At 42.1% G+C, this 27,791-nt stretch overlaps 1 protein-coding gene across 1 annotated transcript in view; it reads right to left on the bottom strand.

Moving 5' to 3' along the window:
- Positions 1–27,562, bottom strand: part of cdan1 (codanin 1) — a gene marked incomplete at its 5' end in the record, with an annotated part of 113,487 nt that extends 85,925 nt beyond the window's left edge. The window contains 5 exons of the mRNA XM_072567915.1: positions 491–566; positions 8,244–8,363; positions 9,362–9,537; positions 11,762–11,986; positions 26,904–27,562. Of these exons, the coding sequence (XP_072424016.1) occupies positions 491–566; positions 8,244–8,363; positions 9,362–9,537; positions 11,762–11,986; positions 26,904–27,562 (1,256 nt within the window). The remainder of the gene's footprint in view (positions 1–490; positions 567–8,243; positions 8,364–9,361; positions 9,538–11,761; positions 11,987–26,903) is intronic.
- Between the last annotated feature and the right edge of the window lie 229 nt (positions 27,563–27,791).

Here is a 27,791-nt window from a genome sequence, read left to right as displayed (position 1 = left end):
TCTGGACAAACTAGGGTTGTTTTCTCTGTAGCGGCACAGGCTGAGGGGACATCTGATAGAAATTTATAAAATTATGATGGAGTTGATACTCAGAATCTTTTCCACAGAATTGACTTGTCTAATAGTAGAGGGTTTGCATTTAAGGCAAAAGGGGAAGTTCAAAGGAAATGTGTGAGGCAAGTTTTTTTTTTACAGAGTGGTAGGTGATGGAACATGCTGCCAGGGGTAGTGGTGGGTGCAGATATGATAGTGGAATTCAAGGGGTTTTTAGATAAACAACATTAATAAGGAATGAAAGGATATGGACAATTGCAGGCAGAAAGCTTTAGTCTAATTTGGTGTTAAGTTCAGCACAGCATCGTGGGCTGAAGGGCCTATTTCTGTGCTGCATTGTTTGAAGTTGTAGCCAAAGAGAAATCTTATGCACTTGCACTGTCATTACACCCACATTTTATAAAGTACGCAAATTCAAAGCAGGGAAACAACTCACGTGAACTGTGTTTCTAGAACTCTGACAGCAAAGTAAGTGCAATTATGCACACTTCTGAAATATTGCCTTTCCACATCTATAAAATAAATTAATTTTATATTTAGGTATAAATTATAAAAATGCAGCTGAGGTGAGAAAAGTACTTGCAATTTTTACAATCTAATCTTCTCCAGGCTCTTTTTAAAAACTTGACTTTACACCACATAGACAGAACTGGCAAAATTACCTGACAGATCTTGACAAGCACCTTTCCATTTCAAGGCATCCCACTGTGCGTTATAGCCAAATGTTGTATGTTAACAAAACAATATTCAATTTGCACACATTAAGTTCCAACCATCTCCATTTCATTACTTATTTGAAAAAATGTTGGCCACAGCATAGGGGAGAGCTCTCCTGCTCTTCTTCACATGGAGGAACCTTTACATTTATCCAAATGGGAGAAGGACACTGATTTTAACATCGATTCAAAAATAAAAGATACCTCCAGCAATATAGCACTCCTTCAGTATTACACTGGGCTGTCAGTCTGAATTATATGCTCGGCTCTCTAAAGTGAGTCTTGAACCAAAAACCTTGCCCTCATCTATTTTGGACACTGAAAATCAACCACAATTTATCTCAATTGTAGACATGCTCAGAGGATGGAACAGCCTACTTCTGATTGTACTTTATCAGTATAAAAAGAGAGAATTATGTCTCTTCAAAAGACTTCAATAGCTTATGATAAAATGTAATTACTTAATGCAGGCAAATGCATTTCCTTCAGGAAAGGGTGAAGTCCGACTACTCTGATCTTGCTCCCAGCTCCTGCCTCCTATTTGATACAAGTACAGGACTTTTGGAAAGAATGGTTCTGTAATTCTGGCTTTATACTCCCTTTCATCTGGCTTTCAATTCCCACTGTTGTCCATTCTATTTAACTGTTCCATGGATTTTGTTTTTAATGCACTCACGATAAAAATGGGTATGGCTGTATGGGCACGGCATTTGTTGTCCATCCCTAGTTGCCCTTGGCAAGTCACTAACATGTTGTTGCTTGTGGAACTTTGCTATTTGCAGCCTGGCTGCCTACATTACACCAGTCATTTTTTCAAAAAGCTTTCCATTAGGTACAAAGTGCTTTTGGGGCATCCGGAGATCATAAAAGATGCAATATAAACTCAACTACCAGCTTTCCATTAATTTGTATTGCTTGTACCATACACCTTGTATTTGGTGTGAGTCTTGAGTGATTGTACAAGTATCTTCACTTCATAACTGACAAATATACAAAGATATTGATATATGTCAACAACCACATTCCGCACATTCATCTATGCTGATATCTGTCGTGTGGCCCAAGCTCCATCCTTCTGCATCCTGGATCAGAACCATAGTGAAAATGTTCACAGACTACTGCAGTATATGGCATCTCACAATGAATCCATTTCAAACCATATCCACTGTATCCTACCTCCAAAACACCTGTGCAAAAGAATTATCTATATTGATGATCAGAGATTGAACCATGATTTCAACCCAACATACAGAATTCTGAAGAGGAGTCACTGGACTTGAAATGGTGACACTGTTTTGTCTCCACAGATGCTGCCTGACCTGCCAGGTTTCTCCAGCAATTTCTGTTTTTGTTTCTAACATACTTGGGATGAACTCTAGATTTATCTTTCCAGAAAGAATAAAAATGCAGCAAAGATCAAACCAGAAACAAACAATCTACCGGCAAAACTTGCTCGATCTGCATGCGATGCTGTGCCACAAGAATCTGGACCTCAGCACTTGCTCTATCATACTATGTGTGCACTGTGTACCTGTCTAGCAAAGATCATCTCACATACATCTTGCTGACTACTCGACAATAACCTCTGCTCCAATTCCAGCCTTGCCTTCCTGTCCTCACAAACATCACTTCCCTCCACAGATTTACCAACTGATTAAAATCCATAAGTTGGTTGAAATCACTCATGTGAGACCTCACTTACCCAAATACCAACCACCCTCCATCTTGGGACCTCAATGAACAAAAGTTACTGAGCAAGATCTTTGGCCAAGGAATTGGAAATATGGGAAGTCACTAATAAATTCCTTGCAACAAACCCCAAATGCTAAGTGCATGCTTTGTACTACCACAGCAGTACACAATAGGTGCAGGAGTAGACCATTCTGCCCTTCGAGCCTGCACCACCATTCAATAGGATCATGGCTGATCATCCTTAATCAGTATCCTGTTCCTGCCTATCTCCATAACCCTTGATTCCACTATCCTTGAGAGCTCTATCCAACTCTTTCTTAAATGAATCCAGAGACTGGGCTTCCACTGCCCTCTGGGGCACAGCATTCATCACAGCCACCACTCTCTGGGTGAAGAAGTTTCTCCTCATCTCTGTCCTAAATGGTCTATCCCGTATTTTTAAGCTGTGTCCTCTGGTTTGGCACTCACCCATCAGCGGAAACATGTTTCCTGTCTCCAGAGTGTCCAATCCTTTTAAATCTTATATGTCTCAATCAGATCCCCTCTCAGTCTTTAAACTCAAGGGTATACAAGCCCAGTCAGTCGCTCCAGTCTTTCAGCGTAAGGTATTCCAGGTATTGACCTTGTGAACCTACGCTGCACTCCCTCAATAGCCAGAATGACTTTCCTCAAATTTGGAAACCAGAACTGCACACAATACTCCAGGTGTGGTCTCACCAGGGCCCTGTACAGCTGCAGAAGCACCTCTTTGCTTCTATACTCAATCCCTCTTGTTATGAAGGCCAGCATGCTATTAGCCTTCTTCACTACCTGCTGTACCTGCATGCTTACCTTCATTGACTGATGTACAAGAACACCCAGATCTCTTTGTACTGCCCCTTTACCTAAATTGATTCCACTTAGGAAGTAATCTTCCTTCCTGTTCTTGCCACCAAAGTGGATAACCATACATTTATCAACATTAAACTGCATCTGACAACTCACCTAACCTGTCCAGGCCACTCTGTAATCTCCTAACATCCTCCTCACATTTCACCCTGCCACCCAGCTTAGTATCATCAGCAAATTTGCTAATGTTATTACTAATACCATCTTCTATATCATTAATATATATTGTAAAAAGCTGTGGTCCCAGCACTGATCCCTGCAGTACCCCACTGGTCACTGCCTGCCATTCCAAAAGTAGGTTCAAGACAATCCAGGAACCCAGTGCAGCCAACTTGATGAATGATGACTTATTGTTACTGTACTCTATAACAAATGACACAGTGAAATACAATTATAATATTAAACTGTTGCCACAATCAACGCCATTTTGAACAGTTTAAGAATAAAAAGAGCTGGCTAATCATTGACAGCTCGCTACCACCCCTCAGCCAGACCCACCAATGCCAGAGTTGCCACACTCTGCGGCATCTCTTCATTACTGGGCCCACCTTGCCAATAGGTCGCTGATGCTAGATGCCATGCTGGACCCACAGTTGTTCTCCAACCAGGAGCTTTTGGCTCCTCTGCTGTCATCACCTCGCCAATAACCAGGAGACTCCGGTTCCAGGTCTACCACAACTAGAAGCTGCTGTAGCTGCCACTTCAATAACCAGGAATCCCTGCTCCATGCCTACCACCACCAGGAGTCCCTGGCTCTGCTGCCAGGCCATCACCTTGCCAAAAGTCCTGCTCTGGCAGCCCTCCTCCTTGATGTCATCTTTTCTGCCATCGATAACGGGAAAATGAGGAGAGAGGGAGGGAAAGAGGAAGAAAGGAAGATGACAGAAAGGGTAACAAAAGAACCAAGGAAATGGCCTATCTGGAGCAGGTGTGCCTGGATTTCAAACACTGCTGATATTACTTGCACTGTCATCTTAGAAATTTGACTGCTGAGCCTGAATGCAAACATCCTTTTGCACTTATGGAGAAAGTCACAGAGGTCTATAGCTTAGAAAAAGGCCTATCAAATCTGTGTTGGTCAGAAACAATCACCTAACCATTTTAATCCCAAATTCTATCACTTGGACCATGACCCTCTGGATGAAAAAGCTTTTCCTTACATCACTTGTAAATTGCCTCTCAATCATGTCCCCCAACAGTCTTCTCTATCCTAAGCAAAACAACCCCAGTCTGCTCAGTTTCACTTCATAACTGAAACTCTCCAGCCCATTTAGCATCTTGGTAAATCTCTTCTACACCCTCCCTGTAACAATCACTTCCCTCCTATAATGGGGATTCAGAACAGCACACATTACTGTTGTTGTGGTTTATTCAACATTTATCCTACAGTTCCAGCATCACCTCCCTGATTTTAAACCTGAGCTAATAAAGCCAAGTATGCTAATACATTCTTAACTATTTTATCTATCTGCCCCATTACCTTAAGGAACCACTGGACATACATACCTCTGATCCTAGGTACTACTCAGGGTCCAACAGTTCATCAAGTATTGCCTTGCATTGTCTGTCCTGCCCAAATTCATCACCACATGTTTATCCAGATTGAACTCCATTTACCTCTGATCAGCCCATCTATATCCTCCTGTAATCTAAGACTATCCAATTTATATCCCACCAGTTTTCATTATCACCCAAGAATTGCTGATCAACTCTCCTACATTCAAGTCTAAATCATTTATGCAGACACCTTAAACAGTAAATGTCCCAACACTTACTCCTGCAGAATCCTACTGAGCACAGGCTTCTGATCAGAAAAACACACCATAACAATCACGCTCTGCTTCTTGCCACTTAGCCAATTTGCTAAATTTCCTTGGAATGCATAGCCTCATACTATTGCTATTAGTCCCCCATGTGGGACCTTATCAAAAACCTTGGTGAAGTCCAAGTAGACTATGACAAATGCATTGCCCTCATCTACATATCTGGTTACCGCTTTGAAAAATTCAAATTTGGTCAGGAATGATTGTTGAATAATCCCTGCATTTCCAAGTGTAGATGTATTCTGTCCCTTAGAATTGCTTCCAATAGTCTCCCTACAACTGAGGTTAGATTTCCTGCTTTATCTCTGCCTCCCTTCTTGAATAACAGTGTCAAATTGGCTGTGTAACTGGAAGAACTCTCCTGTAGAATTGAAACGTTTGCTAATGCCCCTGCTATTTCCAAGAACAAGGAAATTACAGCACAGGAACAGGCCCTTTTGCTCTTTAAGCCTGCACTGATCCGGATCCTCTATCTGAAACTGTCGCCTATTTTCTAAGGATCTGTATCCCTCTGCCCCCTGCCCATTCATGTATTTATCTAGATACATCTTAAATGATGCTATCATGTTCGCCTCTACCACCTCTGTTGGCAACACATTCCAGGCACCCACCATGCTCTGCGTAAAGAACTTTCCACACATATTTCCCTGAAAGATTTCCCCCCCTCACCTTGAACTTATGACCCCATGTAATTGAATTCCCCATTCTGCGAAAAAGCTTCTTACTATCCACCCTGTCTATACCTCTGATGTAGACCTCAATCAACCTCTGTCTTTTGAGTGAAAACAATCCTATTCTACTCAAACTCTCTTCATAGCTAGCGCCCTCCATACCAGGCAACATTCTGGTGAACCTCCTTTGCATCCTCTCCAAAGCATTCACATCCTTCTGGAAACGTGGCGACCACAACTGCAAATGGTATTCCAAATATGGCCGAACCAATGTCCTAAACAACAGTAACATGAACCGCCAACTCTTGACCTCAATACCCTGTCCGATGAAGGAAAGCATGCCGTATGCCTTCTTGACTGGTCTATCAACCTGCATTGCCACCTTCAGGGAACAATGGATTTGAACACCCAGATCTCTCTGTATATCAATTTTCCCTAGGGCTTTTCCATTTACCGTACAGTTCGCTCTTGAATTGGATCTTCCAAAATGCATCACCTCACTTTGCTCGGATTGAACTCCATCTGCCATTTCTCCACACAACTCTCTAACCTATCTATATTTTGCTGTACTCTCTGACAGTTTCCTTCATTATCTGCAACTTCACCAATCTTAATGTCATCTACAAACTTGCTAATCAGGCCACCTATACCTTCCTCCAGATCATTTATGTACATCACAAACAACAGTGGTCCAGGCATGGGTCCCTGTGGAACACCACTGATCACAGGTCTCCATTTTGAGAAACTCCCTTCCACTACTACTCTGTCTCTTGTTACCCAGCCAGTTCTCTATCCATCCAGCTAGTACACCCTGGACACCATGCGATTTCACTTTCTCAGTCAGCCTACCATGAGGAACCTTATCAAATGCCTTACTGAAGTCCATGAATATGACATCTACAGCCCTTCCCTCATCAATCAACTTTGTCACTTCCTCAAAGAATTCTATTAAGTTGGCATGCCACAACTTTCCCTGCAAAAAACCATGTTACCTGATAAGCCCATTTTCTTCCAAATGTAAATAGATTCTATGCCTCAGTATCTTCTTCAGCAGCTTCCCTAACACTGACATTAGACTCATCGGTCCATAATTACCTGAATTATCCTTGCTACTCTACTTAAACAAGGGAACAACATCAGCAATTCTCCAGTCCTCCAGGACCTCACCTGTGTTCAAGGATGCTGCAAAGATATCTGTTGAGGCCCTAGCTATTTCCTCTCTCGCTTCTCTCAGTAACCTGGGATAGATCCCCTCAGGACCTGGAGACTTGCCCACCTTAATGCCTTTTAGAATATCCAACACTTTCTCTCTCCTTATGCTGACTTGACCTAGAGAAATCAACATCTATTTTAACCTGAATGTCTGTCATGACCCTCTCCTCGGTGAATATCGACACAAAGTACTCATTAAGAATCTCACCATTTTTTCTGACTCCACGTATAACTTTCCACCTTGGTCCTTGTGTAGGCCAAACCTTTCTCAATTTACTTTTTTGCTCCTTATGTACGAATAAAAGACTTTGGGATTTTCCTTAACCTGGTTTGCTAAAGATATTTCATGAGCCCTTTTCACCCTCTTAATTCCTCATTTCAGATTAGCCTACTTTCCCGATATTCTTCTGAAGCATCATCTGTTTTTAGTCGCCTAGTCATCTATGGTTCCCTAATCTTGCCATTGCTATACCTCATTTTCACAGAGATAAGTCTGCCCTGTACTCTAATCAACCTCTCTTTAAAAGCCTCCAACATATCAAATGTGGATTTACCCTCAAACAGCTGCTCCCAATCCACATTCCCCAGCTCCTGCCAAATTTTGCTATAGTTGGCCTTCCCCCAGTTTAGAACTCTTCCTTTAGGACCACTCTCGTTTTTGTCAATGAGTATTCTAAAATTGACAGAATTGTGATCTCCTACTGAAACTTCAACCACCTGGCTCATTACTGATTTGGATTATTTTACATACTGCTCTACAAAATCCTCCTGGATGCTCCTTACAAATTTTGATCCATCCAGATCTCTGACACTAAGTGAATCCCAGTTAAGGTTGGGACAATTAAAATCTCCCATCACCACCACCCTGTTGCTCCACCCTTGAGACTCAAGCAATGCTGCACATTACCAAAGAGTGCTACTTCTACAGACTGAGCAACATACTAATCATCTTAAACTCAGTTAATGAGGAAATTAGCTGTTGCCTCTAAAGAATGCTAAATCTCCTTGGAATGCACAACCTCTTACCATTGCTATTAGTCCCCCATGTGGGACCTGCTCTGTCTGCTCTCCTCTATGATGTCACCTTTTCTGCCATCGCTGACAGGAAAATGATGCGGAGAGGGAGGGAGAATGGTAGAAGACAAAAAGGTAACCCACATGGGTCTAAAAGAAAGGATCACCCTTACCTTTCATCTCAGTAGAATATTCCACCTTGTCTTCCAGATCATCTGTTGATGTTCCACTCCTGGACGTCAACAACTGCAGTATAAAGAACAGCTCCAGAAAAATATTTGGCACCAAATTTCCTAAAATTAGAAGAACATACTTTAGTTGCTGAAATCTGAGTGTCATAGCCCTTTTCCAAGCAGCCCTCTGGCAATCTGCATCATGGGCCTCTTTACACTTGGTGAAGTAGTCACGTGGTTGCCAAAGAGCCATGTGGCTGCATTAGTATTTTGCCCCATCTAACAGAGCTACCAGAATGGACTCCATGCAAAGTACTGTGAACTACTTATGGAAATGATCAATTAATTTAAGACGGTCGAGTCCTGGGATCATTATATTCTTGGACTTGAATCCTGAGCACCTGAGTCTAAATGTTAGCTATGAGACAACTAATCTGCCAATTAGTAATAATCTTAAAACTGGACATTAAAAAAATCTCTAAAAACCAGTTTGTTGAAACAAAAGGAAGGAAAATGGTTTTAATTTTGATTTGCTTCATCTCACTGACTTTGTCCTCTGACAAACTCCCTTGTTGAGAATCCAACCTGAGTAACTGCACTGGGGAAACTTAAATAAGTTGTGCACATTTTTCTTAGAGAATCTACTGTAAATAGCACTTCATGTAGTGGCTTCCCAGGTATTTTAAATACATCAAAAACTAGTCCTATGTCCTGAATTTTTATCTGACAGGAATCAGAGAATTTTTCTGTCAAATAAGACACTATTTCACCATAAAATACATATGTGCTAGCAAATTTCAAATGCATTAAATTGGCACAGCTCAGATTACCTTAAATCTGAGGTTTTAGCATAGGAATCAGATCTTTATATCACAGAAGGCCATTCACATTATGGCATTTATTGAGCAAGTTATCCAATTAATCCCAGATTCCTCATTGCCCTGAAAATTTCCTTTTCGTGTGCATATGTCTAAGTACACAGAAATAAGTATTTCTGTTCAGTCTGATTTCACCACCCACTCAAACAGTGCATTTCATATCAGAACTTGTTGCATTCAAAAAAACCTTCAGCTTTCTTCTAGGTTCTTTTACCCATTACGTTAAATGTATTCACTTACCAGAAATACAAGCAGAGTATAGCTGAGCCAAGATATCTAACTGGTTTCTATGAGAAACTTTGCTTATGTCAGCACATACAGCAATACACTCTGAGGATGTACTGAAAGATCTTCCATACTGGCATTTAGTAGGCGGGATTGAGTCCAAGACCACTGACTGCTGAAGCAACTTGGATCTATTTCATTTGAAAACAAAACATATGAAAATAATTGTTAATGTAAAAGCCTCTAGGCAATGTAGAAAATGGCTACATACACATTTCTGATTTCCTTCAATTTTCCATGTGCAATTCAGCATGTTATTAATTAAAAATTTAAACCTCTAGCATGAAAAGTAAAATGATAGTTAAATAACAAAAATGTTTGGAGTCACATGTCCAAAGAATCTCTCGAAGTAAAACTTGTTACTTATACACTATTAGATAAGTGGCAGATTATTTCATTTCATCTTTTGTTTCAACCTTCTCATCACAATATTCCATTATCATGAGCCACTTATCAACTCAAAAGGTTGGACAGAACTCGCAGGACTAGATTGGGTTACAATATCTAGTTGTTATGGACAGGTTGAACTGAAGGATTTGTTTCCATGCTGTACATCTCTATGACTCGGAGTAGAATAATGCGCACTAGATTGCTCTGTTTCACTTACATTACTTTATAATTACCTGACTATCTAAGTTCTCTCTACGTATACTTTTCTGTTTGTGAATTCTTGAATTTGAAATTGATGACTCGCAGGATTGTGCCAACAGTTCTCTGTAACTAAAACTAGGAGTCAAAGTAGATGGTTGAATGGCTTCTGCACTGCATAGAAACTCAACACAGAAGAGTTGGAAAGGACAAAGATAAAAATATAAATAAATTCATTTTTTGTAAGTTGTTAATTTACTTGTGAGAAGCCATTAACCTAACTTTTATTAGAACTTCTATTTTCCCGAGCTATTTTTCTAAAAGGTGAATTTGCAGACTATCACTGGCACTCAAATTATCGTAATGACTTTGCAAGAAAAAGTCAGTTTATTTCTTTCTAATATTGTTAGCTATCTGATTGATTGCATCATCTGTAAGAAATTCTGATAAATGCAGATAAACTACTTCTATTTCTTTACATGCTCCCGCTCTCTCTCTCTCACACACACACACACACCCCCACACACCCCCCTCACACTGATGCATACACCATCTCACAGGCTTATACACCATCACACGCAAAATTTAGCAAGCATGCACACACTCAAACACACATTCTTTTGTGGACGCACACTGTCACTCTTATGCACGCATACACACATACAGGTCTTTAGGATGAACTTGCATTTGCAGAATTATATTTATAGATACATTCTATTTTGCTCAAAAAAAAGGACAAACTGCAGACAGTCAATCCATGTAATATTTTATAAATTCCACTCTGGAAATAGATTCAGTCTGACTCAGGATACAGACAGACTCTAGCCTCACACCTTTAATGCATTGTCTGAGCTGAAATGTTACCTGTTTTTACAAAATCTAAGTTACCCCGGGAATGTGACTTAAAAGTAGTTTTGAGATTTACATATTAATGAACTGAAACCTGCAACCCATTCTAAAAGATAAAAGACTTGACAGCAATTTAGGTTTGTTCAACATATAATTTCAGTTGCAGGGCACCATAATCTTTTGATAGAAATTCTGTGTCTTATGGTCCTGCTCCACAACCACAGGAAGGAGCAGCGCTCCAAAAGCTAGTGCTTCCAAAAAAACCTGTTGGACTATAACCCTGGTGTTGCGTGATTTTTAAATCTGCAGGCAGTCAATACAGGTAACATTTTATAAGTGGTGCTGGAAGGTTTAACGGCAATCTAAGTTTGTTCAATATATCATTTCAGCTACATGACACTGTAATCTTTTGCTACAAATTCTGTGTCTTATGATCCTGCTCCACAGCTACCTGATGAAAGAGCAGCACTCCAAAAGCTACTAGTTCCAAATGAACCTTTTAAAGTATAACCTTGTGTTGTGTGATTTTTTACTTCGAGCAAACAAGCACTGAACATGGGTATACCTTAAAAATATGCTGAGGTCAATCAGTGTGTACACTTCAAACTCCAGATCAGATTCCAAACTGTGAAATATTGGTTTCTCTCCTACTTCTTTACTGCAGGTAAAGTGAATTGGCCATTCTAATTTGCCCATAGTGTTCAGGAACATGTAGGTTAGGTTAGGGGATTGGGTTTGGTTGGGTTGCTCTTCAGAGAGTTGATGTGGACTTGATAGACCAAAGAGCCCATTTCCACACTGTGGAGATTCTATGATTTCGAAGAAAGTGCAACATCATACAGCAAAAATGGAGAAATAGAAACACAAACAGGAGTTACCTTGGCACACATAATGGATTACTTTTTATATCAGGATTACCTTTCAACTTTCAGCATCTCACGCTCTTCCTGCAAGCTGCTGGGAGATGAAACTGCAGTAAATCCCTCCAGTCCAGCCCCAAATGCCTCTGAAGCAGCTCCTACACAGAATGTGGAGGATAATGGCTGGCTCAAAGGAATAGAAGTGAAACATATCTTCGGTTTGGACTGCAGCCGCTCTACACTGACAGGAGTAGGATTAATTCTTCTTGATGGCTTTGTTTTGCTGAAAATAACAATCAAAAATTTTTTTGAATCATATATGTAATTATAGTATTAAAAAATTTCATGCAGTAGTATATAATTCTATATCCTTTCACAGGATATGCATGATGTTAGCAAAACCAACGCTTGCTGCCCATCCCTAATTGCTCATGACCCGAATGTTTCATAGAGCAGTTGTGCCCTCATGCTGTTGCAAGTGTAGGTCACAAATAGCCCAGACTAGGGAAAAAAAACTGCAGTTCTTACACAGATGACATGAGTGATCAAGATTATTTTTTAAACTAGTTATGAATAATTAATATTATTATTAATTAAATTCAAATTCTGCCAGCTGCTGTAGTGGGATTTGAATCCATATGTTCTCAAGTATTAGCAAGCCCAGTGGCATGACCATACCACACAGCCTCAGGACAGCCTAACATATTTACTGTCAAAGACTTTGGAAACATGGTTACAGTTGCAGTAAAGCACAACATTACAATCGTGACCAGATGATTTGTTTTCTTGATATCAACTGAAGAAACAACGGCCGGCAATAAGGAGAACTCCTGAGAGTATCATGCAATCTTTTCCATCCATTTGAGGTCCCAGTTTAATATCTCATTCCAAAGAACTGGTTAGCACTGCTGCCTCTCAGTACCAGGGACCCAGGGTTCGATTTCACCCTCAGACGACTGTCTGTGTGAAATATGCACGTTCTCCCCATGTCTGCATTGGTTTCCTCTGAGTGCTCTGGTTTCCTCCCACAACCCAAAGATGTGCAGATGAGATGTGGAACGGCATGATAGATTGCCCATAGTGTCCATGGATATGCAGGCCAGGTGGGCTAGCCATGGGAAATTGTGGGGAGGGGGGGGGTGGTGTACAGGGATAGAGTTGGTGTGGGTGGGATACTCTGAGGATAGGTGTGGGTAAGATGGGTTGAATGGCCTGCTTCCACACTGTAAGGATTCTATGATAAAATGATGCTTCCACCAGGCATTTCCTCACTACCATAGTGAAGAGTCATCCTAGGTATACACAAGTCTCTATTCTCCTGTGAACAAAGATAAAACAGCTAATACAGAACAAACAGATTTAAACTGCATATTTGCAGCAACTTGTGCAGAAGGAAATTTAAAGTTTTGATTAGGAGACATCACTTCAAAACAGTGACAGGTAAAAGTGAGAAATGTGTACACATGGCCTGATTGTTGGAAAACCCAGATCAGCAGGTGAAACGATTCCTTAAAGAGGGAAAATTACTTAGAAGTTACCCAGTGTGCCCCCTTTCTTCATTCAGTGTCATTCCTTTAACCAATATTATGGGGAACAAGAAAGTATGTAGGAGGTGGAGCAGCTTTTGTTAGACTTTCCACAGGTTGCAAAGATTTAGAATGTAGAACAGTACTGGACTTTCAGCCCTCGATGTTGCGCCGACTTTTTATCCTACTCTAAGATCAAACTAACCTTTCATTTTGCTATCATTCATGTTCCTATCCAAGAGTCGCTTAAATGTCCCTAATGCATCTGACTTTACTACCACTGCTGGCAGTGCATTCCATGTACCCACCACTCTCTATGGGAAGAACCCACCTCTGACATCTCCCCATATCTTTCTTCCAATCACCTTAAAATTATGCCCCCTCATGATAGCCACTTCTGCCCTGGGAAAAAAAGTCTCTGACTATTCACTCCATCTATACCTCTCATCATCTTGCCCACCATCAAGTCAACTCTCATCTTTTTTAGCTCCAATAAAAAAAGCCCTCACTTCCTCAACCTTTCTTCATAAGACATGGCCTGGAGTCAAGGCAGCATCCTGATCAATCTCCTCTGCGCCCTCTCAAAAGCTTCCACATCTTTCCTATAATGAAGCGACCATAACTGAACACAATATTCCAAGTGTGGTCTAACCAGGGCTTTACTGATCTGCAGCATAAACTCACGACTCTTAGACTCAATCCCCCTGCTAATGAAAGCCAGCACACCACATGCCTTAACAACCCTGTCAATTTGGGTGGCAACTTTGAGGGATAAATGGACATAGACTCCAAGATCCTTCTGTTCCTCCACTCTGGTAGAAAGTGAGGACTGCAGATGTTGGAGATCAGAGTCAAGTGTGTGGTACTGGAAAAGCACAGCAGGTCGGGCAGCATCCGAGGAGCAGGAGAATCGTCGTTTTGAGCATAAGCCCTCCACACTGCCAAGAATCTTACCTTTAGCCCTGTAATGTGCATTCAAATTCGACCTTCCAAAATTATTCACTTTACATTTTTCCAGATTGAACTCCATTTGTCACTTATCAGCCCAGTTCTGCATCCTATCAATGTCACGTTACAACTTACAACAGCCTTCCACATTGTCCACCATTGTTCATGTCATCGGCAAACTTATTAACCCACCCTTCCACTTCCTTATCCAAGTCATTTACAAAAATCACAAAAAGCAGAGGTCCCAGAACCAATCCCTGCGGAACACCATTAATCACCGAGCACCAGGCTGAATACTTTCCATCTATAGAGGAACCGCGATTATTCAAAGTATTTCATTCGGGCAGGAAGTATTTAGTTCAGTTAATCTAATTCCAGATAATTGAATGCCGGATAACATAGTTTAGCCGAGCATCAGGACATTGTGATCTTGCCGGATAATCTGATATTCGGATAATCGAACGCCGAATAAATTGAGGTTCCTCTGTACAACCCACCCTCCATCTTCTATGGGCCAGCCAATCCTGTATCTAGACAGCCAAATTTCCCTGGATCCTACACCTCCTTACTTTCTGAATGAGTTTACCAAGGGGACCCTTTTCAAACGCATTGCTAAAATCCATGTACACCACACCCACCTTCAATGTGTTTTGTCACATCCTCAAAGAATTCAACAAAGCCTGTGAGGCATAACCTACCCTTCACAAAGCCATGCTGACTATCTCTAATCAAACTATGCTCTTCCAAGTAATCATAAATCCTGTCTCAGAATCTTCTCCAAGAATTTGCCCACCACAGACGCAAGACTGTGGTCATAAATTCCAAGGATGATCCCTATTCCCTTTCTTGAACAAGGGAATGACATTTGCGAGCCTCCAAGCATCTGGCACTACCTCAGTGGACAGTGAGGACACAAAGACCATCGCCAAAGGCGCAGCAAACTCTTCTCTCGCTTCCCATAGTAACTTTGGGTATATCCCACCTGGTGCATGGGACTTATCTAGCCTTATATTTTTCAAGATTTTCAGCACATCCTCCTTCTTAACATAAACGTGTTTCATGCTGTCCTCACAAACTTCAAGGTCCCTCTCACTAGTGAATACTGAAGCAAAGTATTCAATAAGGATCTTCTCTGACTCCAGGCACTAATTCCCTCCACTATCCCTAATTGGTCCTACCCTCACTCTGGCCATCCTCTTGTTCCTCACATAAGTGTAGATTGCTTTAGGGATTTCTTAATCCAACTGCTAAAGCTTTTTTCATGCCCCCTTCTAGCTCTAAGTCCATTCTTCAGTTCTTTCCTGGCTACGTTGGAACCCTCTAGAGCCCTGTCTGATCTTTGCCTCCTCAACCTTAAGTAAGCTTCCTTCTTCCTCTTGACTAGATGCTCCACATCCCTTGTTACTCAAGGCTTCTTTACCCTGCCATCCCTTCCTTGCCTCAGTGGGACAAACTTATCCATCACTTCCAGCAAGTGCTCCCTAAACAACCTCCACATTTCTGTTCTGCACTTCCCTAAGAACATCTGTTCCCAATTTAGGCACCCCAGTTCCTGCCCAATAGCATTGTAATTCCCCTCCCCCAAAATTAAATACTTTCCCATACCATCTGTCCCTCTCCTTCGCCATGACTATAGCAAAGGTCAGGGAGTTATGATCACTATCACTGAAATGCTCTCCCACTGAGAGATCTGACACCGTGGTATGGTTTGTTGCCAAGTACCAAATTCAATATTGGGTGGCACGGTGGCTCAGTGGTTAGCACTGCTGCGTCACAGTGCCAGGGACCTGGGTTCAATTCCAGCCTCGGATGACTGTCTGTGTGGAGTTTTCACATTCTCCCTGTGTCTGCACGGGTTTCCCCCAGGTACTCTGGTTTCCTCCTGCAGTACAAAGGTGTGCAAATTAGGTGAACTGGCCACGCTAAATTGCCCAAATATTAATGTTCAGAGGTGTGTCAGTTCAATGCATTAGTCAGGAGTAAATGTAGGGCAACAGGGACATGGAATGGCTCTGGATGGGTTACTCTTCGGAGGGTCAGTGTGGACTTGTTGAGCCAAAGGGCCTACTTCCACATTGTAGGGATTCTATGATTCTAAAAAAGGCTTTTATTTTAAGAAACCTGAGTATGTAATGTTTGATCAACTATTAACACCTTGAGATATCAAAAACTTGTGAATTACCTGAACTACTTGGGCTTCGTAAACTCAAATTCGTACTTGGACTTCTTTGCTATCCATCAATCCTATGAAGTTTCTTAGAGTGTAATTATATTGTGCCTTCAACGTAATAAAACAAGTTATCACATTTGACACTTTTCAGCAAATCATACCACAAGGAATCATTGAGGTAAAAGATTAGATTACTTTACAGCGTGGAAACATGCCCTTTGGCCCAACAAGTCCACACCGACCTGCCGAAGCGTAACCCACCCATAACCCTACATTTACCCCTTACCTAACACTACGGACAATTTAACATGGCCAATTCACCTGACCTGCACATCTTTGGACTGTGGGAGGAAACCACAGCACCCGGAGGAAACCCACGCTGACACAGGGAGAATGTGCAAACTCCACACAGCCAGTCGCCTGAGGCGGGAATTGAACCCAGGTCTCTGGCGCTTGAGGCAGCAGTGCTAACCACTGTGCCACCGTGCCGCCCACATAAAGTTTAGATTAGATTACTTACAGTGTGGAAACAGGCCCTTCGGCCCAACAAGTCCACACCGACCCACAACCCACCCAGACCCATTCCCCTCCACCTAACACTACGGGCAATTTAGCATGGCCAATTCACCTAACCTGCACATTTTTGGTTTGTGAGAGGAAACCCACACAGACACGGGGAAAATGTGCAAACCCCACACAGAGAGTCGCCCGAGGCGGGAACTGAACCTGGGTCTCTGGTGCTGAGAGGCCACTGTGCCACTGTGCCGCCCAAGAATAGCAAGGTTTGAATGATTGATTGATATGGATAACTGCAGCTGCTGAGAGCACAAGAACATTGAAGACTGAGAATTTCAATTGAACATTCTGTGCCCAGTATGTAAATTGTCTAAGAAAGGCCTATAGGCTTCAATAAAGAGTGTCAGGCTTCAAATATGTGAATTTGATCATGTGATAATGGATTTATTTTGACTGTAAAATAGATTGTTCTAATCAAAGTGTGTAAAGGTTTCTTTTAAAAGGGTGTCACTACCACCTTTTTTCAAAGCATTCTTTTTTAATATTGAATTAGCAGCTTGCCTTAAACTGTTATTGCCTTGGTTGGCTTCCTCTCCAAAAGGAAGTTTTGTGGAAAACATTATTAATCCTCATTGTCACAATTAATGTAATTAGCATTTTTTTATAGATCACCTCAAAATGTGACCACCACATACAAGTGTTCTAGGCCCAACCATCTTCAGCTGCTTCATCCATGATCGTCCCTCTTCCATAATGTTTGAAGTGCGAACACGCGCTGATGACTGCATAATGTTCAGCACCATTTATGACTCCTCACATACTGAAATTGCCCCTGTCCAAAGACCGCAAAATCTGGATAATATCCAGGTTTGGATTAATGGCAAGTAACAATCTCACCACACAAGTGCCAGGAAATGGCGATCTCCAACAAGCTAAAATCTAATCACCATCACTTGATGTTCATTGACATTACCACTGAATCCTCCAGTAACATCTGGGGGTCACTGCTGACGAGAAATTGAATTGGACCAGCCATATAAATACTGTGCAAATGGTCACAGGTCAGAAGCTAGGAATCCTGCAGCGACTAACTCACCTCCTGTCTCGCCAAAGCCTATCCACAAGGTACAAGCCACAAGTCAACGTCATGATAGATTACCCTCCACTTGCCTGGATGAGTGCACCTCCAGTCACTCTTAAGAAGCTGAACACCATCCAGGACAAAATAATCAACATGATTGTCACCACATTAACAATCATTCACTCCTGCCACATGTGTACCAGCTACAATATGCACTGCAAAAATTCACCAAGATTCACCAGTTAGAGAAAGCAATCAATAAACCTGCAGGTTTAAAAAAGAGAAATCATACTTGACAGATCTACTGAACGTTTGAAAGAATTTAAATAGCAGAATGATATGGGGGAACCAATAGATGTGATTTACTTGGACTTTCTTTCACTTAGATTTAAATAAGGACCCACATGCAAGATTAGCACATAAAATGAAAACACATGGGATCGGTTATAGTACATTAATATAAATAAAGAACTGATCATCATTCCTAATTAAGGGCTCCTGCCCAAAACGTCGATTCTTCTGCTCCTCGGATGTTGCATGACACCTACTGTGCTTTTCCAGCACCACACACATTCCACTCTGATCCCCAGCATCTGAAGTCCTCACTTTCTCCTCCATGAATACAAAACTGCTTGGCAGATAGGAAACAAGGAATAGGACTATATAGATCTTCTTCTTAGTGGGGCTACTGGCAGCATACTGCTTGGATCACAGTTATTCACAATATGATCTAAATGAGTAAACTAAATGCAATACCTTCACATTTGCAGATGACACATTCAACTGGATGAGGATGCAGAGGTGATTTGGACAAATTGAATGAGTAAGTAAATGCGTGGCAGATGAAGTATAATGTGCAAAAATGAAAGGGTATCCCTTTTGGCAGCAAAAACAGGAAGACAGATAATCTTAATGTCGATAGTTTGTGAAACGGGGATGTGTAAAGAGACGTGGATGCCCTTGTACACCAGTCACTAAAAGTAAGCTGACAGATGCAGTGGGTGGTAAAGAAGGACCTTCATAGTGAGGTGGTCTGAACACAAGAATGGGATGCCTTGTTGCAGTTGTACAGGTCCAAAATGGGGTGAGAACACACCACACCTATTGGTGCAGCTGGGTGTGCAACAAAGGCTGCAACCAGACCGATTTCTGGGGTGGCAGGAGTGACTTCTGAAGAGAGACTGGATAGGTTAGTACCATGTTAACAGGAGTTCAGAAGAATGGGAGGTAGTGGAAACCGATATAATTTGAACAGGGGAAACGTAGGATGGATGCTCCCAATGACCAGGAGACCAGAACCAGTGGTCACAGCCTAAGGATAAAGGGTAGGCCATTTAGGACTGAGATAAGAAGAAATTTCTTCATCCAGGAAGTGGTAAGCCTGTGAAATTTTCTGCCACAGAAAGTAGTCATAGAGATGTACAGCACAGAAACAGACCCTTTGGTCCAACACGCCCATGCCGACCAGATTTCCCAACCCAATCTAGTCCCACCTGCCAGCACCCAGCCTACATCCCTCCAAACCCTTCCTATTCATATACCCATCCATATGCCTTTTAAATGTTGCAACTGTACTAGATTCCACCACTTCCTCTGGCAGCTCATTCCACACACATACCACCCACTGTATGAAAAAGTTGCCCCTTAGGTCTCTTTTATATCTTTCCCATTTCACCCTAAACCTATGCCCTCTAGTTCTGGACTCCCCCACCCCAGGGAAAATACCTTGTCTATTTACGCTACCTATGTCCCTCATGATTTTACAAACCTCTATAACGTCACCCCTCAGCTTCCGACGCTCCAGGGAAAACAGCCCCAGCTTCTCCCTATAGCTCAAATCCACCACCCCGGCAACATCCTTGCAAATCTTTTCAATTTTCACAACATCCTTCCGAAAGGAAGGAGACCAGAATTGCACACAATATTCCAAAAGTGGCCCAATCAATGCCCTGTACAGCCGCAACATGACCTCCCAACTCCTGTACTCAATATTCTGACCAATAAAGGAAAGCATACCAAACACCTTCCTCACTATCATACCCACCTGCGACTCTGCTTTCAAGGAGCTATGAGCCTGCACTCCAAAGTTGCTTTGTTCAGCAACACACCAGAGGACCTTGCCATTAAGTGCGTAAGATTTGCTTTCCCAAAATGCAGCATTTATCTAAATTAAGCTCCATCTGCCACTCCTCAACCCAGTGGCCCATCTGATCAAGATTCCCTTGTAATCTGAAGGAGTCCACTACACCTCCACTTTTGGAGTTATCTGCAAACTTAACTAACTTTACCTCTTAGGCTCACATTCAAATCATTTATATAAATGATGAATAGTGGATCCAGCACCGATCCTTATGGCACTCCACTGGTCACAGGCCTCCAGTCTGAAAAACAACCCTCCACCACCACCCTCTGTCTTCTACCTTTGAGCCAGTTCTGTATCCAGATGGCTAGTTCTCCCTGTATTCCATGTGATCTCACCTTGCTAACCAGTCTCCCATGAAGAACCTTGTCGAAAGCCTTACTGACGCCCATATAGATCACGTCCACCACTCTGCCTTCATCAATCCTCTTTGCTACATCTTCACAAAACTCAGTCAAGTTTTTGAGACATGATTTCCCATGCACAAAGCTATGTTGACTATCCCTAATCCCTTGCCTTTCCAAATACATGTACATCCTGTCCCTCAGGATTCCCTCCAACAAATTGTCCACCACCGACGTCAGGCTCACTGGTCTATAGTTCCCTGGCTTGTCCTTACCACCTTTCTTAAACAGTGGCACCACATTAGCCAACCTCCAGTTTTCTGGCACCTCACCTGTGACTATCAATGATACAAATATCTCAGCAAAGGACCCAACAATTACATCTCTAGCCTCCCACAGAGTTCTAGGGTACACCCAATCAGGTCCTGGGGATTTATCCACTTTTATGTGTTTCAAGACATCTAGCACTTCCTCCTTTAAAGTATGGATATTTTTCAAGATGTCACCATCTATTTCCCTACATTCTATATCTTCCATGTCCTTTTTCACAGTAAGTACTGATGCAAAATAATCGTTTAGTATCTGCCCACATAATGGCCACCTTGCTGATCTTTGAGGGGCTCTACTCTCTCCCTAGTTACCCTTTTGCCCTTAATGTATTTGTAAAAACCCTTTGGATTCTCCATTACCCTATATGCCAAAGCTATCTCATGTCCCCTTTTTGCCCTCCTGATTTCCCTCTTAAGTATACTCCTTCTGCCTTTATACCCTAAGGATTCACTCGATCTATCCTGTCTGTACCTGACATACGCTTCCATCTTTTTCTTAACCAAAACCTCAATTTCTCTAGTCATCCAGCATTGCCTACACCTACCAGCCTTTCTTTTCACCCGAACTGAAATATACTGTCCTTGGACTCTAGTGATCTCTTTTCTGAAGGCTTCCCATTCTCCAGCCGTCCCTTTAGCTGCGAACATCTGCACCCAATCAGCTTTTGAAAGGTCTTGCCTGATACCAAAGTTAGCTTTCCTCCAATTTAGAACTTCAACTTTTAGATCTGGTCTATCCTTTTTGACCACGATTTTAAAACTAGTAGAATTATGGTCGCTGGCCCCAAAGTGCTCCCCCAGTAACACCGCAGTCACCTGCCCAGCCTTATTTCCCAAGAGTAGGTCAAATTTTGCACCTTCTCTAACAGGTACATCCACAGACTGAATCAAAACATTTTCCTGTCCACACTTAACAAATTCATCTCCATCTAAACCTTAACACTATGGCAGTCCCAGTCTACGTTTGGAAAGTTAAAATCCCTTACCATAACCACCCTAATATTCTCACAGAGAACTGAAATCTCCTTACAAATTTGTTTCTCAATTTCCCTCTAACAATCCCAATAAAGTGATCATCCCTTTCTTATTTCTCAGTTCCACCCAAAAAACTTCCCTGGATGTACTTCCTGGAATATCCCCCTCAGTACAGCTGTAATGCTATCCCAGGTCAAAAACGCCACTCCCCCTCCCCCTTGCCTCCCTTTCTGTCCTTCCTGTAGCATTTGTATCCTGGAACATTAAGCTGCCAATACTGTCCATCCCTGAGCCATGTTTCTGTAATTGCTATGATATCCAGACTCATGTACCTTACCATGCCCTGAGTTCATCCGCCTTCCCTGTTTGGCCTCATGCAGCGAAATAAATGCAATTTAACTTATCAGTCCTACCTTGCTCCCTGCTTTGTCCCTGCCTGCCCTGACTGTTTGACTCGCTTCTGTTCTCAACTGTACCAGTCTCAGATTGATCTTTTTCCTCACTTTCTCCCTGGGTCCCACCCCCCACACCTCACTAGTTTAAATCCTCCCAAGCAGCTCTAGCAGATCTCCCTGCCAGTATGCTAGCCCCCTTCCAATTTAGGTGCAATCCGCCCTTCGTGTACAGGTCACTTCTACTCCAGAAAAGATTCCAATGATCAAAAAATGTGAATCCTTCTCCCATACACCAGCTCCTCAGCCATGCATTCATCTGCCAGAACACTGAATGTTTTAAAGAAGGGGTTGATATATTTCTTAAGACTGAAGGAATCATAGGGTATAAAGGAAAAGCTGGAAACTGTACTCAATTGGATGATCAGCCATCACATTAAAGAGTGGAGCAGCTCAAAATGCTGAATAGCCTCCTCCTGCTATTTTCATCATTTCTACTCTTTTAAACAGAACTGCATTCATTTTAAAAGCCCGTGATGGGCATTATAACAAAACGTGATCAAACAGTTAACAGAAACTTATGAAAGACGACAGAAATTTGCAAAATCTGCAACAGGATTAACTCCCTATTATTAAATATATTATATAAGATTATGGGTTAATAGGTATTTATTCATTCACAGGATGTGAGCATACTGACTAGGCCAACATTTGTTGCCCATTCCTAATTACCCATCGCTGTGGGTCTGGAGCCCTATACAGGTCGGACCAGGTAACAATGAGCTTCCTTCCCTAAAGGTCATTAGTGAGTCTGATGGACATTTTCCCAATAATCAACAAAGATTTCATAATCATGCACAGTGGTTAGCACTGCTATCTCACAGCGCCAGAGACCCGGGTTCAATTCCTGCCTCAGGCAACTAACTGTGTGGAGTTTGCACATTCTCCGTGTCTGCGTGGGTTTCCTCTGGGTGCTCCGGTTTCCTCCCACAGTCCAAAAATGTGCAGGTTAGGTGAATTGGCCATGCTAAATTGCCCGTAGTGTTAGGTGAAGGGATAAATATAGGGGAATGGGTCTGGGTGGGTTGTGCTTCGGCGGGTCGGTGTGGACTTGTTGGGCTGAAGGGCCTGTTTCCACACTAAGTAATCTAATCTAATCAATCATCATTAGACTCTTAATTCCAAATTTAGCTTTTTTATTCAATTTAAATGCCATCATCTCCATTGTGGGATTTGAACTTGGTTCGTCAGGACATTATCCAAGTCACTGAAACTACAGTCTAGCGATATTACTACTAACCCAAAGTATTCCTATTCCTACAATGTCAGCTGGTCTCTAAAGGCCTCTATCATGCTGCTAGACAACACATGCTCCCTCTAAATAACCACTGGACATACCTGGGAAAGAGGGACAAATAGTCAGGCCCAATGAACCCTTCTACAGCTTGCTCCTTGGACCTGCTATAGGTCACTATTGACCAAACTCAGGACCAGACGCATGAAGGCAACCCTCTAACTCCTCTCCATACTGGGTGTCTACAGATCAGGAGTAAGGGGGCTAAAGAGCAACCAAAGATTCAGGAGCAGCCTCTTTAAAAAACTAAAGTGAAGCTGCAAACAAAAACATTCAACCTAAATGCTGAAAACTGTGCCCCTCAGGCCACGAGTGCTCTTTGTGGCCAGGCACCCAATGAATTTACTTAACCAATATTATGAGACACTGCTATGTGCATAGACTGCACACAGATTATAGATCAGCAGGCAATTAGCAGGTATTTATCTCTAGGGTCATATATTCAAAAGAATTGAAAACAGGATGTCTCTAGGGTGATATATACAAAAGAATTTGGAGAACAGGGTGTGTCTGGGGGTCATATACTCAGAAGAATTTAGAAAATAGTCAAATCTTCAACCAGGCCAACATCAAGAACGTGCTACCAAAACACTAACACGTCTCCTGTCCCATCAGAGGTCCAAAATACTTGACCATTGTTATACAATCAAAGATGCCTACTGCTACATCCCTGTCAACATTATGGAAAATCAAACCACAACACTGTGCTTCTCCTCCCGACTTACAAGGAACATAAGGACCCAATACAGAAAGTAGTGCAACGCTGATCTGAGGAAACAGAAGAGCTTCTATGAACTAGTCCGGATTTAAGAATGCAACAACTGACCTTACTGTTACAGATCTGATCAGTCAGTGTGTAGATGACTGCATGTCAAAGAAGTTAATCCAACTGTTTCCCAACCAGAAACCAAAGATGAACTGGGAGATCCATCCCCTAATGAAGTCCAGGACTGGGGCGTACAAGTCGGACGACACTGACCCATACAGGAAATCCAGATAGGACCTTCACAAGACATTGACCTATACAGAAAATCCAGGTACAACCTTCACAAGGCCATCAGGGATGCCAACAGGCAATACCAGAACCACACGGATACTCATTGTTTGTGTCAAAGCTTACATGACATAACAGATTACAAAGCAACGTCAAACAGAATCATGGGCAAATATACATTACTACCCAATGAGTTCAATGCATTTTACTTCTGCTTTGAACAGAAGAGCAGTGAATGGACGTCACCTATGCCAACAGCCTTGGATACACTTGCACCCTCGATCATTGCCACAGACATTAAATTGGCCTTAAGGGTGAACACACAAAGTGACCAGCCCAAATGTACAAACCAACTGGTGGGACTATCTTCAACCCCTCCTTACTACAATCTGAAATCCCCACCTGCTTCAAGAAGAGCTCCATTATCCAAGTGCAGCGTGCCTCAATAACTACAGTTCAGTGGCACAGACAGCCATAATTATGAAGTGTTTCAATAGGCTGGTCAAGGTCCACATCACTCCAGCCTTGATACCCTAGAATTCACCTATCAATGCAACAGGTGCGAGGCAGATACCATCCCTCTGACCCTACATTCGTCCCTGTAACATCTGGACAAGGATACCTACGTTAGGCCCCTACTTATTGACCATAGTTCCATGTTCAACATCATAATTCCAAACAAACTCATCTCCAAGACCTAGGTTTTGTATCTGGATTCTTGTACCCTTTTGTATCTGGATTCTTGACTTCCTGACCAACAAACCGCAGTCAGTAAAGACAGGCAACAAGACCTCCTCCATGATAATCCTCAACACTTGTACCCCAAAAGGCTGCATACCCAGCCCCTAATATAGTCCTTATACATCTCAACAACTGTAATATTGTATCCTGCACTCTTTCTGTTACCCTGATGTACTTGTATTGTACGACCTGCCTGTAAACTTTTCACTGTACACATGACAGTAATAAATCCAATCCAATCAAATCAAATCTCTGTGTCTGGGCCAGAAGCTGTCAACTCTATCCAACATCTTGAAAGTTGAAGCTTCACAGAACTTTGTCACATAAGCTACATTTGCACATGGATGACAAAGATTTAAAGGGCTTGTCATTAGTAGTTATGGACTGTGAATCTGCAATGAGAGGGATCTCACTGCAATTTACATAGTACAGAGAGGCCTGGATAGAATGGACTTGGAGAAAATGCTTCCACTAGCAGAGAGAATAGAATCCAAAGGCACAGCCTCAGAGCAAAGGGACAACCCTTTAGAACTGAGATAAGGAGCAATTTCTTCAGCCAGAGGGTGGCGAGTCTGTAGAACTCTGCGGAGGCCAAGTATTAAGTGTATTTAGGACAGAGGTAGATGTATCCTTGATTAGTAAGAGGATCAAAGGTTAGAGGGAGAAAGCAGGAGAATGGGGTTGAGAAACATATCAACCATGATCAAATGGCGGAGTAGATCTGATGGATCGAATAGCCAAATTCTGTTCCTATATCTTATGTTTTATGAACCAAGCTAAATTTCTAGCACTGCTATTTTCATTGGCTAACTTCAGAATAAAGCTAGCTCAGTCTGCCTACAAAGAATGTGAAGTTGGTTCAATTTCCCAGTCAATAATTTGACATTAAAATGCAAAGGAAATGTTCAAATAAAATTTTAGCATTAGAATTCTCGCACTGATCTCTTACTTTGTCACTTCAAATTGTTCATATCTTTCATAAATAACTTATAGCCAACAACAACTAGATTGCTGTATACACAAATTTGGAAGGGCAAGATCTATATTGGAATTGTAAAGCTGAGGGATTCAGTGAAGGCTCAGGTGTACCTTACACATTTAAACTGAAGTCAAAGTTTTATGGAATTGCTTTACTGTCAAATAAAGGAGACCTAATTATCAAATGCAATTTTCACTAAAAGCCAGCGGCAAAATGGTTGAAACTTACATAATGTGCCCTGTCATGCAATTGAAAAATACACAAATCTTAACTGGAAGGTTTATATTTAAAGGTACCTTTCACAAAATCCAGATATGCCAGCTAAATGATCCAGATTCACGTCCCACAGACAGTAATAATGACCAAATAATTTCTATTTTAAAAAGTAGCATTACTTGAAAGAAATACTGGTAAAACTGTGTAATCTTTTAACCTTCCTCCAAGAAGGAAGGTGAGGCCAGTGTTTAACGTCTGCAATGAAGAATGATGTATCCTACAATGCAGCCCAGTACAATACTGTACTGGGCTGTCAACCTGAGTATGTGCTAACTTCTCAAAAGGAGGATTTCAACCTGAAACCTTCTGACCCGGAGTCAAAAGGTGCTACCACACATCCATAGTTGAGCCTTCAGATAAAACAGCGAAGAACTCCCTCCAACTGCTAACATTTGCTAAACTAAGAATCAATCTATTAATAGAGATTCACATTACCATCCAGAAGTTACTGCACCCACTGGTGGAAATTCTTCCAAGTTATTTATATTTAACTGGGCTGCAGACGGACTCATATTAACAAACTCTATCCTCCTCTTATTGCCATTCCAAGTTCCAACAACATCTTCAGCTGGGCTCTTTGCCGAGTCCTTGACTACATGGCGGCCACTGACTAGCACATTTTTCTTCTTGGCGCGGCGCTGAGATTGGCTTTCAGGGCCTTGGACGATGAACTGCCCAAGGTTGGCCCTCTGAGCTGACCGCCGTTCACCATAGCGTGATGTAGTACCACTGCCGAAGTCTGGACTGACAGGAGAGTCAATACTGTTAAAGTCGCTGTTCGATTTTGAAAAGAAAGTACCACCATTGGATGAGGGAGAACTGCCCAAGTTAAAGGAACTATTCGGAGAGTCGAGGAATAACTGCACTCTAGTCCCTTTTGGTGTTTCAGAGTTACTGCCCTTTGTCTCTCTCTGGTTACTTTCATTCCAATCGCGATGGCACCGGGCAGATTTTAGTCCCTTGACAGAGGATGTTTTTGCAGGAGTTGATGGACCATTCGGAATGACTTGGCTTGTCTGTTCTCTTAAAAAATTTAAAAGGAAGGGTACAAAGTCTCTCCGCAAGGAATTAAACTCCAGAAGTTTGTCACCAATTCACCACCCTGTAAAGAGAAATGAGAAAATAAAAACCTATGATAACGTGATTGTTTTTGCATGCGCATCACTGGCCTTTCACTATGCTCCCTGAATGAGAGATTTGGGCGGGGGGGGGAGAAACGGAAGGGTAAGGGAGGGCAAGATGAGGCATAAGTGGTGGGGAGGTGGGAGAGAGGCGCTTGGGGAGACGTGAGGAGGAATGGGGGGGATGGAGACGGAGAGGGAG

The sequence above is a fragment of the Chiloscyllium punctatum genome, chromosome 4 (assembly GCF_047496795.1).
Source record: "Chiloscyllium punctatum isolate Juve2018m chromosome 4, sChiPun1.3, whole genome shotgun sequence".
In the NCBI taxonomy this organism is placed as follows: domain Eukaryota; kingdom Metazoa; phylum Chordata; class Chondrichthyes; order Orectolobiformes; family Hemiscylliidae; genus Chiloscyllium; species Chiloscyllium punctatum.
Note: the sequence above shows the minus strand (reverse complement) of the source record. Positions and strands in the feature narration are given on the sequence as shown.